The sequence below is a fragment of the Zonotrichia leucophrys genome, chromosome 4A, assembly GCF_028769735.1.
Source record: "Zonotrichia leucophrys gambelii isolate GWCS_2022_RI chromosome 4A, RI_Zleu_2.0, whole genome shotgun sequence".
NCBI classification, from domain to species: domain Eukaryota; kingdom Metazoa; phylum Chordata; class Aves; order Passeriformes; family Passerellidae; genus Zonotrichia; species Zonotrichia leucophrys.
In genome coordinates, this window is record NC_088174.1 from 11,043,462 (window position 1) to 11,058,642 (window position 15,181).

Consider the following 15,181-nt stretch of genomic DNA (forward strand, 5'->3'; position numbering starts at 1 on the left):
CAGCGCGCCCTCCCCGCGGCAGGGGGCGCTGTGGGGGCGCTGCGCCGGAAGGAGCGGCCGCGACAGCGCGGCGCGTCCCGGGACCGGCCGCTGATGGCGGCGCCGCCGACGCCGTGTGCCCGAGGCGCTCCCGCCGCCGCCTGAGGCGCTCCCGCCGCCCCCGCGCCCGCCGCCATGACCGAGGAGCCGTACGAGAAGTTCCTGACCCCCGAGGAGCCGTGTCCGCTGCTCTCGCACCAGCACCCGCCGCGGGGCGGCAGCTTGAGCCTGAGCGAGGAGGGCTGCCTGGACGTCAGCGATTTCGGCTGCCAGCTCTCGTCCTGCCACCGCACCGACCCTCTGCACCGCTTCCACTCCAACAGGTCCGCTCGGGGCGGCCGGGCCGGGTGATGCTGAGGGCCGGGCCGAGGTGCGGGGGTCGCGGCGGGGTCGGGGCCGCTCCTGGCAGGGCCGCGCATCCATCCCCGGCTCCTGCCCGGGGCGGGCCGGGCACGGCCAGGCTGCAGGTGCCCCCCGTGTCCGCCCCACGCCCTGCCGGGTTACCCTTCCCTGGCTTCGGCTCATCGCGTTACGGTTGATAGTGTGAGCTGGGTGGGTTTTTAAAGATGTGCTTTTTCATAGAATCACAGAATGGTTGGAAGGGACCCTAAAGGTCATGTAGTTCCAACTCCCCTGCCCTGGCAGGCACACCATCCACTTGGATCAGGATGCTCCCACCCATAGTCTGAGTTTCTTAATTGATGAGATTTTGAATTATTGAGCGCTGCAGGCAGCTACAGAATGGTGTGTTTATAAGACTTAAAGGCAGGCCTTGCATGGTCACCAGGCAGACCTTTAGCGATTCAGAATGAGTGAGGCGGCGTGGTGACTCCACTGACTCCTGCAGAAACATTTCCACCCCATGCTGCTAATTAAGGGCAAATTATTCTGCTTGTAATTCGTAGAAGTGCTGATACAGCTCTGCAAAGAAATTGCAGTTGTGTTCATAAAATCAAAATCACAGTCTTGCTTTCCTAAAAACCTAGTTCTGCTAATACGTAATATTAAGCTTGAATATAGCAATAGCTTTCTTTGAGAATACTCTATGAGATTTCAGTCTCCAACATACATGTCTCCAACATTCCTGTTCCAGTCTTGCAAGATTCTTTTATGGGTTATTAGTATTTCTGTGGCACAATTATGAAGAGTGAGTTTGTATCAAGTCTTGAAAATTGCACTTTAAAAGTGTCATTCACAAGGGCAAACTTTTAATTATACATTTCTAAATGATTCAGCATCAAGAGCCTTGATCAAACATGATACACTCTCATAGTATAGTTCTTGAGTCATAAGACACGAGCAGTAAGATATATTCTTAGAATATCTGTAAATAAATGTGTGATAGTCACCAAATTTGCATTTAATTAATTTTGTACATTTGTCTGTGTTGCCTTCCCAAGTGTGCTGCTCAGGTTTGCTCTGTTTACAAGCCCAGGTCTGTAACCCAGGCATCTCAAGGGGTTGTTTGACTTCTCTGGAAAAGGACATGCCCTGTCTTGCACTGATGAAGCCATTGCAGATGTGCAGCTCAATCTCTGGTGTTCACATAAGGCTTTCTATTTTTTGAAGTTAGAAGTAATTTTAATGCAGTTCCCCTTTGTTGTTAATCCAGTTCACCCCAGGGAGCACAGCAGCCCCCTGCCTGCACCTGGAGTATCTGTGTAGTTTGTTGGTGCTAGAGCCCCTGTACCTCATCCTTTGTTTTGATATGTCTGGGAACTTTGTCCACTCTATCTCTCATTTCATTATTATTTCATGGATTCTGAAGGTGTATTCATGTTGAGTACTGTGCTGTGTCACCACAGTTTTGTTTTGCTCATTGCCAGTGGATTGCCTTGCCCACAAGAGTCTGTACCACCAAAGCTTTGCACATCTATGGGGGATGCAGAAAGGGAGGCAGGGCAAGAACTCCTGAATCTGCTACGAGGAAAGTTTTGGAAATGTCTTTAACATTGGATAAATTCACATCTGGCCAAGTAGGTGTGGGAGTGGATCCATCAAAAACATATTTAGCCAGCCTGGTATGTGGTTTAATGAGATTGAGGACCAGCCTTTCTGGTGATAGGATTGCTCAGTGTGATAGAAGAGTGTTTTCTAGTTAGCCAGGCTGAAGTGGGCAGGCTGATGGAACAGGAGTTGATTGTGTGGGTTTGTGTGGTGCATTTTAGAAGCCCTTTTCAAATTGTTTTGGCCATATTGCAGTGCTGTGCTGACTCATATTTGTCTCGACCTACTTTTCTCCAATATGTAAAATAAGTTCCAGATATGGAGACTGATTTCATGAGCTTGTTACATTCTGGCTTACTCTCATTAGAGTAAAAAATCTGTTCTGTGAAAATTGAGTTCTCAATAGCTTTCCTTTAGCAACAACTTTAGCTAGCTTTGTAATGAGGCAAAAAAGTGTTTAGTTTTGGCATGGTATCATTTTCACACAGGTCACTCCCCCACCCTACACTGTGCCATGTCCAATGGTTTTGACATTCAGAGTTGTGAATAATAGATCCATAATGTGTTTTCTTATCAAGCCTTAATTTTCTGGGGGACTGTCAACCTGGAATTTCTTCTTGGCTTCTATTTGTCTTGAAGTCAAATTGATTAATTACTTACTTCTCTTTATTCCGGTTTATATGGAAGTTTAAATATTCCAATACATGGAAAATTTTATTTTTAGATCAGTGTGTTTTAAAAACCCAACCAGCAGCAAAACAGGGTCAATTTCCATATTACAGGAGCCATAGTTCTGGGGTAGAAACTGACAATAAAGGTGTAATTATACTAACTGTATATGGAATTTTGCCTTGATGTATGTTACACTGCGTTCCCTTTGATGTTGTTGATGTACTTTTAAAAATACTTAGAATACTTCAATTTATTTATAACTTATTTCAATAAGATCAGTGTATGATATCTCTGACTAGCAAAATGCAGATAGTTTTATAAGGCTTAAATTTCTTAGCACACATGATGCCAAGGTTTGCTGCTGTCTAATTGTGTTGTCCTGTTTTGCAGGTGGAACTTGACATCTTGTGGGACGAGCGTGGCCAGCTCGGAGTGCAGCGAGGAGCTCTTCTCATCCGTGTCTGTAGGGGACCAGGATGATTGCTACTCTCTGCTGGATGACCAGGAGTTCACCTCTTTTGATCTGTTCCCTGAGGGCAGTGTCTGCAGTGATGTCTCCTCTTCTATCAGCACTTACTGGGATTGGTCAGACAGTGAGTTTGAGTGGCAGGTAAACTGGTTCCACTGGAAATGTAAAATTTTTGTTGACTATTGCATGCTGGATTTAGCTGTAGTTAAAAAGTGATAGAATAGAATGTCCTGAGTTGGAAGGGACTCAAAAGGATCATTGAAGTCCAGCTCCTGGTCCTGCACAGGACAAGCCCAGGAGTTACACCCTGTGTCTGAGAGTGTTGCCCAAACACTCCTTGAGCTCTGTCAGGCTTGGTGCTGTGATCACTGCCCTGGGGAGCCTGTTCCACTTCCCCAGCAGCCTCTGGGGGAAGAACCTTTTCCTGATACCTGACTTTAACTTCCCCTGACCTGGCATCCTGCTGTTCTCTTGTGTCCTGTCACTGGTCACCAGAGAGGACAGATTGCTCTCTCCCACTCCTCTTCCCCTCTTGAGGAAGCTGTAGACAGCTAGGAAGTCTCCCCTCAAGTCTCCTCTTCTTCTGAACAAACCAAGTGACCTCAGCACTTGTTTCTTTGTAACTAGGAGCACATATCTGAATCTTGAATGATAGAAAACATGTTTTGTTTCACTTTATTCCAACCTGCTTAATCAGGATGGGAGACTGAAGGTCAGCTCTCCAAAGAAGGTTGCTTATGGTTGTTTGGTTTTAGGAACCAGTGTGTTTCTTGTAGCCATGAGCTTAGACTCTGTGTACTGAGGATCTGCCCTGCTAATGAAATCTGGTTATAGATATCTGGTCCTACTGATACTTTCTAGGTAAAGTGTACAAACTCTTGCCATAGCTTATTCCTATAGTATTTTTTCTACCCCAATAAGAGTACAGAGCTCCTTTTGTCTCACCAGAATGAGAAGGTGAATCACATCCTTTTCCCAAGTCTGTGCTGGATGCAGTTCCTTGTTGGGTATTTCTAGTTTGTGATAGTCTTCCCTGTTCAGCAGTTTTTCAAACATGATATGCATTTCTAGTACATTATAGACCTAAATTGACTTTTTATATTAAAGATTTAAGTCAGCTATGAATGTATACATGACTTTGAAATAGGCAAAATAGGGTTTCAGAATTTATTGGGGAATACTTGAAAATTTTGTCATAAAGCTCAGTCAGAGCATGTAGAGAGTCTTGTAAGGACAGTACAGGAACTGAAAACTGATTTCAAGAAAGCTCAAATCCTGTTCCAGAAGATGCAAGTGAACTTGAGACGTGTACTGAGATCAGCTTTGAATTTCTGACTGGTTTAGTCCAGCTGCTGGTCTCAACAATGTTATATCACTGCAGTTACAAGTGTGTGTGTATAATGCAGTCTGTAGGAACAGCTCAGGTTGGATCCCAAAGATTCAGAGCTGTATTGAGTTGTGAGATTTCAATTGCCTGATAAATATGGCAATTGTTTTGAAAAGATGCCATTTCCTATGCCTTAGCTAGCTGACAGAATGTTTGATTGGTAACCAGCTTTTTTGTTACTCTTTGTTTTTTAAAACAAGCTTTTCTCAAGTACTTACTTGATTGAATTTGTAGGATTTTGGAAAGACTTTTTTGTAGCTCTTTCTGGTGTTATCTGGCAGAATCTGAGCACAAATAATCCAGCTGTCCCACTTTAACTAGAAGTGCATCCAGAAATCACATATCAGTTGTATAAATGAAGCTAGCTGAAGTTCTCAGTTGCTTCCAGGCAAATGGCAGTGATTTTAATTGAATTTTCTTGTGTAATTATGGAGTTTGGTAGGAATTACAGACCTACTTTAAAATTATCTTCCTTAAACTAGACTTATGCTCCAAAATGGGAGGTTTAGATTTAGGTTTGGATTGTAATGGACAGTTTCCACTGATGGAGAAGGGAAACAGTTGAAGTGCAACTTCAGTCTGTGTTTTCTTAAACACAAATTTTTAAAGAGGATTGATGAGTACAGAACAGTGTGAATTGAGTTTGCTGCACTTGGTGTTTATGGGAAGATTCAAGGGAGTATTGCAGGTTTATGAGTAATTAGAAAGAGTTTGTTAAAGTACAGAGATAATCAATGCTTTGCTAATTTGATGGTATGTTTTGAATTGTTAATAGTGTTAGAATAATTTACAATCTGCCTACTCTATTCTAAAGCTTTGTTCTTGCTTTTGCATGTTACAAGTTGCCTGGCAGCGACATTGCAAGTGGGAGTGATGTGCTCTCTGATGTTATACCGAGTATTCCAAGCTCTCCCTGTCTGCTTCCCAAAAAGAAAAACAAGCACAGGAATCTTGATGAGCTTCCATGGAGTGCAATGACAAATGATGAACAGGTGACTTTTTTCCTATGTGAGAACAGAAGAACTTCCAATTAAAAGACACAAAGGCCATCCTGTTTGCTGTAGTGTAAATGCAGACCTGTGCAGTACTATTTGATTCTTAAAACTAAACCTTGTCCTTTGGATCTATAGGAGCCAGTTTAATGCCTACTCAAGTTTTCACCCTAAGTTTTTAAGGCTAGAACCATGATATTTGAGCATGTTTTATTCTGTCAATTCTTTATTTCTTCTGTCTGTCATTTAGAAACAGTAATACTTCAAAATGACCTGCCTTTCTTTGGGTCCTAGGTTGAATATATTGAATATTTGAGTCGCAAAGTCAGTACAGAGATGGGCCTTCGAGAGCAACTTGATATTATTAAAATTATTGATCCTACTGCTCAGATCTCACCTACAGATAGTGAATTCATTATTGAATTGAACTGTCTCACAGATGAAAAACTGAAACAGGTGAGTTGAGGTTTGTACATTTGACTTCAGAGTTTCAGCATCGGATTATATCTTGCAAAATCTTATGGACTTGTGATCAATTTTTATGCATAAACATTAGATGTTGAGAGAGACACTACAGCACAATACTGTCAGTGACAGAAAAAGCATATTTGTATGTATTAAACCTTGACATAAGACTGGTTGTATATTCTCATTGTGTGTTAAGCCAGAGCTGGGGAGTGTGTAATGGGTTATGTTGTGGACCTGGTGCTGCTTATGGCACCGTACTCCACTTCATGACCATCAGCTAGCTGAGAGTCTGCATTTGCTCAATGAAGGTAAACTAGCATTTAAAACTTAAAAAAATTGGAATTTATTGGGGAAGACCATAAATTTCATGTAGAAAGGGATAGAAAATAAAGCATTTTAAAGATATTACAAGACGCAAATTATAACCAAGAAGGGTGCCTGGCTGATAGAGTAGATACATTCTATTGTTTTCTCAGTCACTGAATTATTGAGATGTGTTGTTAGGAAGAGATGCAGTGTCCATACAAGCCGAACTCCTCAGTGTTGCACTGATAATGTTGAAGATTGAGTTGAAAATGGAAAACATTCACTGCTTTTATGGGCTTGGTCTTTTTCATATTTCAAACATTTTGTGTCATCGTAAAGTAGAAAAGAACTTCTCTATTTACACACACTTTTGTGTGAGTGTACCTAGCGAAATAAAGGGGTTTGATACATTAAGTAAACAACTTAATTCAGTTGAACTTAACTGATATTCCTGTTTGTTGTTGAAATAATAACATTTTGTTACATAGTCACAAACCTGACAGGCAGAGGAGAAAAGAAGCCCCCAGCCCTTGCTACATATTTTTCTTCTTTCCATAGTGAAATGTCACAAATGTTAACATAGTTAAGTTCTCTGGGTCACTCCAGATTGCTTGTGACTTAAGCAGCCACAAGAAAATGTTTTAAAATCCTAACTGAGCTGACCCAGTAACTTCATCATTATTAGATTGTGGTTTTTTCCATGAAAAGAAGTATCTCAGTGCTGCATTCATCAAACTGCAGTAATTTTGCTGCCTCTGTTCTAAAGGTAAGAAACTATATCAAGGAACACGGACCTCGGCAGCGGTCTGCAAGGGAGAGCTGGAAAAGGAGCAGCTACAGCTGTGCAAGCACCAGTGGTGTGAGTGGTGCCAGTGGCAGCAGCAGCAGTGCCAGCATGGTCAGCTCCGCCAGCAGCAGCGGCTCCAGCGTTGCCAACTCCGCCTCCAACTCCAGTGCCAACATGAGTCGAGCGCACAGCGACAGCAATTTGTCCACGAGTGCTGCAGAGAGAATCCGGGATTCCAAAGTAAAGTTTTTAGTTATGGGTGTCTGTGTTGATTAAGCTGTCTTAACTCCTGAAGCCTGCTCATGGGATCTTACCTGGGATGTTTGTCCTGAAGGAGCAGAGTAGCTGAGTTGTCTGTCTAAGCCAATGATCATAAGGAGTTTAAACTTGTGCTCTTGCCATCACTTCTAACCAGAAGCCTGGTGTTTGTAGTAGTAGATATTCTTTTTGTTTAGGATAAGTTGAGCGGGTTTGAATAAGGGCTTATGTATCTAATTTAAGAAAAAAATTATTTAAGAATGATCACCCTAATTAAGGCATAATTTCTGGACAGTAGAGACACCCGTGATGGTTTTTGATTTTTTTCTCAACTAGAAATTTCATCAGGCTTTTTTAATGTTATTTTTTGAGCATGTCTCATGAGATTCCTTGGTGAGAAGGGACCCTCTGAAGCATGTCTCATTTAAAGTAGAACTGTGGCACTCCTTGTGTCCCCATAATTTAAATTTCAAGTGTGTAGGAGAGGAGCAATTCTTTCTTGTTCTTCAACATCTTGGGTTTGTTAATGTAAGACTGTAACATTTCTCCAGCAATAAAGATCCCTTCAAAGACTTGACTATGCAACATCACAGGTTAGTGATGTGCCTCAGAATTCAGTTCTGGTAAATGGTCTTGACATTTTAAAATTAGGTATGATTTTGGATGAATGTTTACACCACCGCTGAGAATTCGTATTTGTTATCTTTCAGAGCAGATGTTATTTTAGAGGTTAATTTATATTTGCCAGCTTTAGAGGTGTTGTTTTCTAATTTGCAGGACAAAATCTTATGTTTTGTCTCTTCTGTATTTTGACAGAAACGTTCCAAGCAGCGGAAACTCCAGCAAAAGGCCTTACGGAAGAGACAGCTGAAAGAGCAAAGACAGGCTCGTAAGGAAAGACTGAGTGGATTATTTCTTAATGAAGAAGTGCTGTCTTTAAAAGTGACTGAGGAGGACCATGAAGGAGATGTGGATGTTTTAATGTGACAGGGGTGAATTTATCAGTGTTCTTTCTAAGCCTTAAGTGTATTATCCTTATTGTTTACATATATTTCTTGACCAAATTTTGATTAGTATTAACAATACAAACCGGATCTTTTCTCAAGTGTAATTTTGCTAAGAAGGTCTAAGTATTGAGTAACTTCAGCTTTTTGAGACTAATTTTGCAACAAAGAATTCAGAAACTTACCTGTCTTCTGAAAAGTTGCTGAATAGATGTGATTTTAAAGAAATTTGAACTTGGCTAACATGCTAACTTACTTGCACGTAAGTCTAGGGGTACTTTTGGATGACACAAAGCATGCATTACTATGCTTCAGCTTTTTTAGGTTTTTTTCAGCTTTGAGTTAGTATTACACTTGACTTTTTCTGTCCTCCTTTCCCATTATTAGGGAGATTGTTTAGCATGAGGAAAAATCTTTTGCTCTATGGGGCTTTCTTCAGCCTTGCTCTTGGTTTGTACAAAATCCAAGTGCTGTTGATACTTTTCTAAAAGTTTTGATTTAAATTAAACTACACAGAAAACAAGAAGCAGGACATCTAATGCAGAGAATCTGTAATACAAATACTGCCTAAATAAGTAGTTCTTAGGAACCAACTAAAAATTAAAAAAAACCGTCATAGTAATTGCAGACTTAGTCTTCAGAAGGTTATTTTGTTGCTCAGTGTCTTAGGATTGTTACTAATGGTTCACAATACATCCCTAGTATTTCTGTGAAAAGATTCCAATAAAAACACATTTATGAATTGAAAATACACTAACCTGCAATTAAGTTGTCGAGGACACTACTTAAAATAGTTAAAAACACTACTGGAAACAGAAGTGCAAACAAGTGGCACACAACTTCAGAGGTTTTCTTCTCCAGAAGCATATCTAAATATATTTAATTCATATTGTTGACAGGAGAACTTAATTCATGCAGCTGTACTTTTTAAATTGTATGTTTAGCTGAGGTTGTCTTCTGTGTGGGTCGTTGCACCATGACATGTATCAGAATTCTCCTTTTGTTGTCTATCAGCTTTTGAAATTTCTCATGATAAGAAAATTAGGTAAAATTGTGGCTTTCAGGTAGGGAAGTAGTAGTAGTTTCAACCTTTTTCTTAACTCTGACAATCTTTAAGCTGATTTTAGTTTTTATCTTGGAACTACTTTTATAGAACTCCTTCCCCCATGGCTGAGATAAAAATGATAGTTCTAAATTTTCATGTGAAATTTAACAGTGTATAAAAGTGTTTTTGAGTTCTGAGTTCAGGAAATAATTTTTTTATTATGTTGATGCTTCCTTACTTTAATTTGGCTCTTGAATTAAGGAGTTTGACAGTTTAGTGTGGCCACAGGTGTCTGTAATTGCAGGATGTAGCCCAGTCCTGCAGAATGCATGGTCAGCTTTAGGACTACTGACATTAATGTTCCATGTCCTGCACAGACTTATTAGCCCTGACAGCTGAAATATTTTTCTTTCAGAAGTGGCATTCCTTTTAGCCTCAAAATAAACTGACCAGCAAATTATCTGAACCCTGGCCTCTGAAAGGGTTTTGATAAGAAATAAATGGGGTCCATAGTCAAACTAATATGTTTGAACTTAGGGCTGCTCTACAACAGGTCCCCAGGCTTGGCCAGTGACTGACTAAAAGCCAGGTAATGTCATTTTAAGCTCAAGTTAGCTGTCCCATATGGCCAGTTCTCTGTCCTATAACCACAAGTGTCTGTGACATGTCAGTATTTGCTTGTACTGTGCTGTTGCTGATTGATGCCTCCCTCCTGTATAATCAATACTGAAAACTTCTTAACAGTATACACTTTACTGAGAATTTAGATTGACTTAAATCTGCAGCTTCATTTAAATATCTTATATGGAAGATAAGATTCAATTGCTGTCAATTTGGTTAATTTCAGGGTGTGGTTGTTAAACTCTTCCATGGTAATGGATGAATTCATCATGAAATACTTCACCATATGTACACTGTCACAGTTCAGTACAACCTTTATTTTCTGCAGTGACTTTGAAATGTGATTGAATTTTTTTTGTGAAGAAAAATGCACACTTTGTACTGTAGAGAATTGAAGCTCTGAAGTGAATTGTAAGGAAGGTGCAATATCTCAGTGTGGTGGAGCATGAAAGTGTGTTCACTTTATTCTGTTTCAGCAGTTATTCAGAGTTTAAAATGCCTCAGGGTTTTGTTGAGAGAAGACCCCATCATTTTGATGAGGTACAGTTCATTCTGGCCACCTGTCTCCTAGCTTCCAGAGATCCTGAAGTGAGGGAGGATAGTATTTCCATCATAGTGTGAGCATGTAAGTATAAATTATTCTAAGTGATTAGATGGGTCCAGTTGCTCATGTGTTACATGGACAAAAAGGTCCTGGGTGCCAGAATAGCTGATTGTGCTGTGTTGTCTCCAGCAGGTACTTCAGTCATGTGAGTGACAGTTAAAATGATAGAAGAGAGTGGATTTCCAGGGATTCCATGCTAATAATTTATAGCTCTGTGATCTCATAGATCCAGGATGTCATAAGAATACAAAGAATACAAAACTCTAAATGTTCTGGTAAGAATGCAGAATAACATCTTGCTTACCTTGAATGTTCTTTGCCAAGTACTCAGAGATACAATGTTGTCTCTCCCTGATCTCAGAGAATCGGGCCTGAAGTCACTGTGGCATTCAGGAGTTCTCATATTCTCGTATCCTTCTACACATTTGTTTTTTTTTCCTTTTGCTTTCTCATCCTCTGTAGTTGCAGTGACACACTCATTTTGTGGTGGGGGAAGGTTTTTTGTCAGATTCATGGTTTTCCCTGCAGCATGCTCAACATTTACTCAGGAAGACTCTGTCCATGGTGGTTTTAAAAGACGTGTAGATGTGGCACCTAGACATGGTTTAGTGGTGGGCTTGGCAGTGTTAGATTTAGGGTTGATGATCCTAAAAGGACTTTTCCAATCTAAATCTGTTAATTTCTGTGAAATACCTGTGGTAGTAGTCAAACAGTTGCAATGTCAGTGAAATCTGATCTTGCTCATACAAGTTACGGCCTTTGTGGCTACAGGTGAACTGCTGGGTTCTGATGAAGAGTAACAGACTGCTAAAATAATGCATCCTTATTGAGTTTTTTTCTTAAAAAAATAAATCAAAACTCTTCTTTTTATTAATGGAGAAAAAATGTGAAGCTTAAAAGCAATACAGAGACACACAGGAAAAAGCTCATGGTTACTTGGCTTCATGGTACTGAAACTGTGTCTGTAGGAACTTTGTACCCACTGCAGTGTGGATATAAACATTTTACACTCTGTAATGATAACAGTTTGCTTCCATGGTAACTTTTTCTCTAAAAAGGCTTAGAAGGAGCACTGAAAGTCTGACTGCAATAGGACTGTAAACAAGAGAGAACATTATTTTCTAATATGATTTTAAATATGAGGAAGAAAGCTGCCTGGCAAACTTGGCTGATTTCTGTGTACCTAATGTCATCTTTTGTTAAAATGCCTATTTTTTTTAAATCTGGGAAGCTGATTAAAAAATGGTTACAATGTGCTCAGTATGAGGTGCTTACTCAGAAAAGCAGGAAAAGTCTTTACAAGACTTTCCTGGGCTCAAATTTTAGTTCTCATATTGTGGTTTGAAACCTGTGAAGATCATTCTCTGGGGAGAAAACAAACCAACAAACCTGCTTGAACTTACATGCATTTACATCAGAGTGCATATACAACACAAAAAAATAAAAATGGCAATATTTCCTGTTTATCTATGCTGAATGGCCTGAAGCCATTTCTTTTCTCCTAACACTCCTTCAACTTTGAAATCAGTTGATGCATTGGTCTATAAATATTAATAAACCTGACTGTTTTGGGAGCTTTTAAAGTTCATTCATATAAGCCAGATTTTCATGGCAAATGTTGTTAGATTTATTGGTTTAATTTTCTTAAGTGTACTGATCTTGCAATTCTTGGGCACAGAAAAGTCAACAGTTGTCCATTTAAGGATTGCAAAGATTAGATTATTAATCTATCAAGAGCAAATCTATGTAATATTCAAAGTTTGTCTATTTTGACTGTTAACTCTGATGAATCATATTTGCATTCTCTCTCATCTGGCTAACTTTAAAACATTTCCAAATTACAAATAAATAGTCCAGTGTAAAAAAAATAAAATTGTAATATGAAAGCCTTGAATATAGTTAATAACCAAAGCAAGGGAAAGGTGGGGGGGTTGATTTTTTTTTTCTTTCTTTTTGCGGGGGGAGAGAGGAGGGTATAGATTAGAGTATATGGTATTGCTTAAATTGAGGTTTTTTTTTTTCCCAGGTTCTCTGCTAATTGTATTGCTAAAATGCACTTTTGTATAGAAAACCATTCTCTGTACATTCTGTATCTACTTTACACAATGTTTATAGAGATTTTTCTGAAGTTGTGAAGGATTTACTGAAAGCTCTGATGCTGTTGAATTTAAGTTTTCATTGTATTTGAAAATAGTTATGTGCATATTGAAGTACAGGTTGGAATTAAAATTAATGATATAGCAAAGATATTCTTATGAAATGATGTGGTGTCTTCTTCAGAGAAGGGGGATTCTTATACAGGACCTGTGAAGTCACTCTTCAGGCAGAAAATACAAATTTTCTGTCACTGCACAGGCAGAAAATAAAAATAAAGTGGCACATCGTAATTGTTCTTGATGGCAGAAAGCAAACTGGTCCCCCTCAGCTAAAGGGGTTTGTTAACTGCAAAATCTGACAAGAGTGGTTTCATAGGGAAGCAATTAATTGTTGTGAATTGTATAACACAAGGTCATGTACTTAAAGCTGTCTGTCCTTTGTTTTGATTCCTGTGCCAGAGGTATTTTTTATATCTATGCTCAGCACCAGCAAGAACATGGCAGTCTTTGAACGGGCAAGAATGAGCACACTTGCCAGCTTGTAGAAGTTGTGTCCCTGAACAAAATTTGCCTTCTGCAATACTGAAGTTTGAAGTAATATTGCAAAACCTCTTTTTTGCCCTTTGGAATCCAGTAAAAAAATCCTGAAAACCTGAGAAGAGGATAGCTGGCATAGGGATGTATTCCTCAGCCTGCAGAAAGTTTCCTGCAGCAGCTCAGGGATCTAAAACTGCCTTCTTTGTCTTGGCTATGGCTCATCAGACACTTCTGGGAGTTGATTCTCATCAAACACCAACAGAAGTTAAAACTGACCAAGTGTTGCTATCCCAGTTTCTGTAGATGTCAGGGGATGGAGAAGGGCAGGGTGAAAATGCTGCATATCACAGCAAGTCTTGTCAATCTGTGAGAGATCTTTACTTTTTGTGAACAGAACTGCGGAAGCTCTTGCTCTTGTGGTGCTGTGCCTCCACCTGAGCAGCCTGCTTGTGTGCTTTTTCTGTTTTCACCCAAAGGTGAGTGACAGTGTGGAATGTTTTGCAACAAAAACCAAATTGAAATGTTTCCAAGGACCTTGACCTACTGGGATGTTGGCTTGTTGTGAGGGCTGATGTTTCCTTGGACAGCACCCAGGAGCTGCAGGGAAGCTGATGCTCACACTGACTCCCAGAACCTTCCCAGTCTGTGCTGTTGCAGCAGGTCATTATCAGGTACCAGCTGATCTCCTGGCAAACCCTGCCTGTCACCAGGGTTACATGGGCACAGCCAATGGTGTTAGGAATCTCTTATCAGCCATGCTTAAGCATTTCTCCATTTTTCTCTCAAGTGTAGCCAGTTTCACTGCATTGAGAAAGTCTCATTTGATGGCCAAACAAGGCACAAGCTGAATGAAGTTTTCCACACTGCCAAAACCAATTGAAAAGTTTGCTTTACCTAATTGACAGGGGTATTGGCTATGGGCTTGCCATCCTTAACCCATTCTTACTACACTGGCCTGAACTGTACACTTCACCCAAACATTTTCCTGTGCAAAACTAGTTACACTTTGGTTTCCTGAGATCCTTTGTATGTGTTCCTAAAGATCCCGTGCCCTACTGGGTAGAAAACTTCCTTTTTTCACCTCCTTCTGGAACATTCATCCATTGCAAATAATTTCTTTAGTGTTGAAATCAAATATAAATATAAATCCAAATCTACATTTCTGTTCTAAAATCTCATTTCATGCTCTTTCCTTCATGCTGCAGTGACTTACACCTGGCAGCATCACTGGTGTTAGAACTTATTTCTGATAATGTAGAACACATTCCTGAAGCTAAAGCATGGTAATTCATGAGAGTCTTTCTGATCCTACTTCAGTGGGAGTAGTATTGCTGCTAAGTTTTTTGAAGCAGGAGGATTTATTGCAGTGGCTGATTCTCACCGCAGGTACCTCAGCCTGTTTGTTGTCACCAGGGGGAGCACCGTGGTCATTTACTGGATTTTAAACTACAGATGCCAACGTTGCTTTGCTACAAATGCTTTCCTTTATTTTCTGTTACGTTCTGGTGAAAGATGTTTCCTTCTGCTCCTATGCTGTTTTTGGAGTAGGGATCTGTCTCTTAAGGGTCAGCTTTACAACAACAACATTTCCAGTGACTAAGGGAAAAGTTAGCTTTTTCTATTCAGGATGATTGCTAATTCTTGTTTGATCTTGCTTATTGCAACTGAAAGGTGGAAGTACACTCCTGTTTAGTGTTATGTATGCACTGCTTTGCTGTTTAAATTCCCTGATTTCTGTTCTGAGTTCAGACTTCCTCACTGGGGGCTGAGCATTTTGCAGTTGAAAATATTAGGTGATGATAGAAAACAAGCAGCCAGCTTGTGATGTGCTGAGTCTCATAAAGTACATAGCTGTCAGTCCCTGGGAGGCACTGCAGAAAAGATGTACCTTGACTAGCTTTATTTTTTTAAAATAACCTCTGAATTGGGCTTCCTTTGGAGCAAAGGAA

General features: G+C 40.2%; 1 protein-coding gene across 1 annotated transcript; it reads left to right on the plus strand.

The window, feature by feature from the left end:
* The first annotated feature begins 75 nt into the window (after positions 1-75).
* Positions 76-12,846, plus strand: FAM199X (family with sequence similarity 199, X-linked). The gene is made up of 6 exons (XM_064712522.1): positions 76-362; positions 3,049-3,268; positions 5,357-5,506; positions 5,801-5,962; positions 7,047-7,307; positions 8,142-12,846. The coding sequence occupies exons 1-6, from the start codon at positions 175-177 to the stop codon at positions 8,310-8,312; spliced, it is 1,152 nt and encodes a 383-aa protein (XP_064568592.1). The 5' UTR covers positions 76-174; the 3' UTR covers positions 8,313-12,846.
* The last annotated feature ends 2,335 nt before the right edge of the window (positions 12,847-15,181 follow it).

Bases quoted from the DNA above. Each gene is read 5' to 3' on its own strand.
- FAM199X (XM_064712522.1), top strand. From the start codon at position 175: ATGACCGAGGAGCCGTACGAGAAGTTCCTGACCCCCGAGGAGCCGTGT. The intron at 363-3,048 runs GTCCGCTCGGGG...CCTGTTTTGCAG, and splicing joins CACCGCTTCCACTCCAACAG to GTGGAACTTGACATCTTGTG. The intron at 3,269-5,356 runs GTAAACTGGTTC...GCATGTTACAAG, and splicing joins ACAGTGAGTTTGAGTGGCAG to TTGCCTGGCAGCGACATTGC.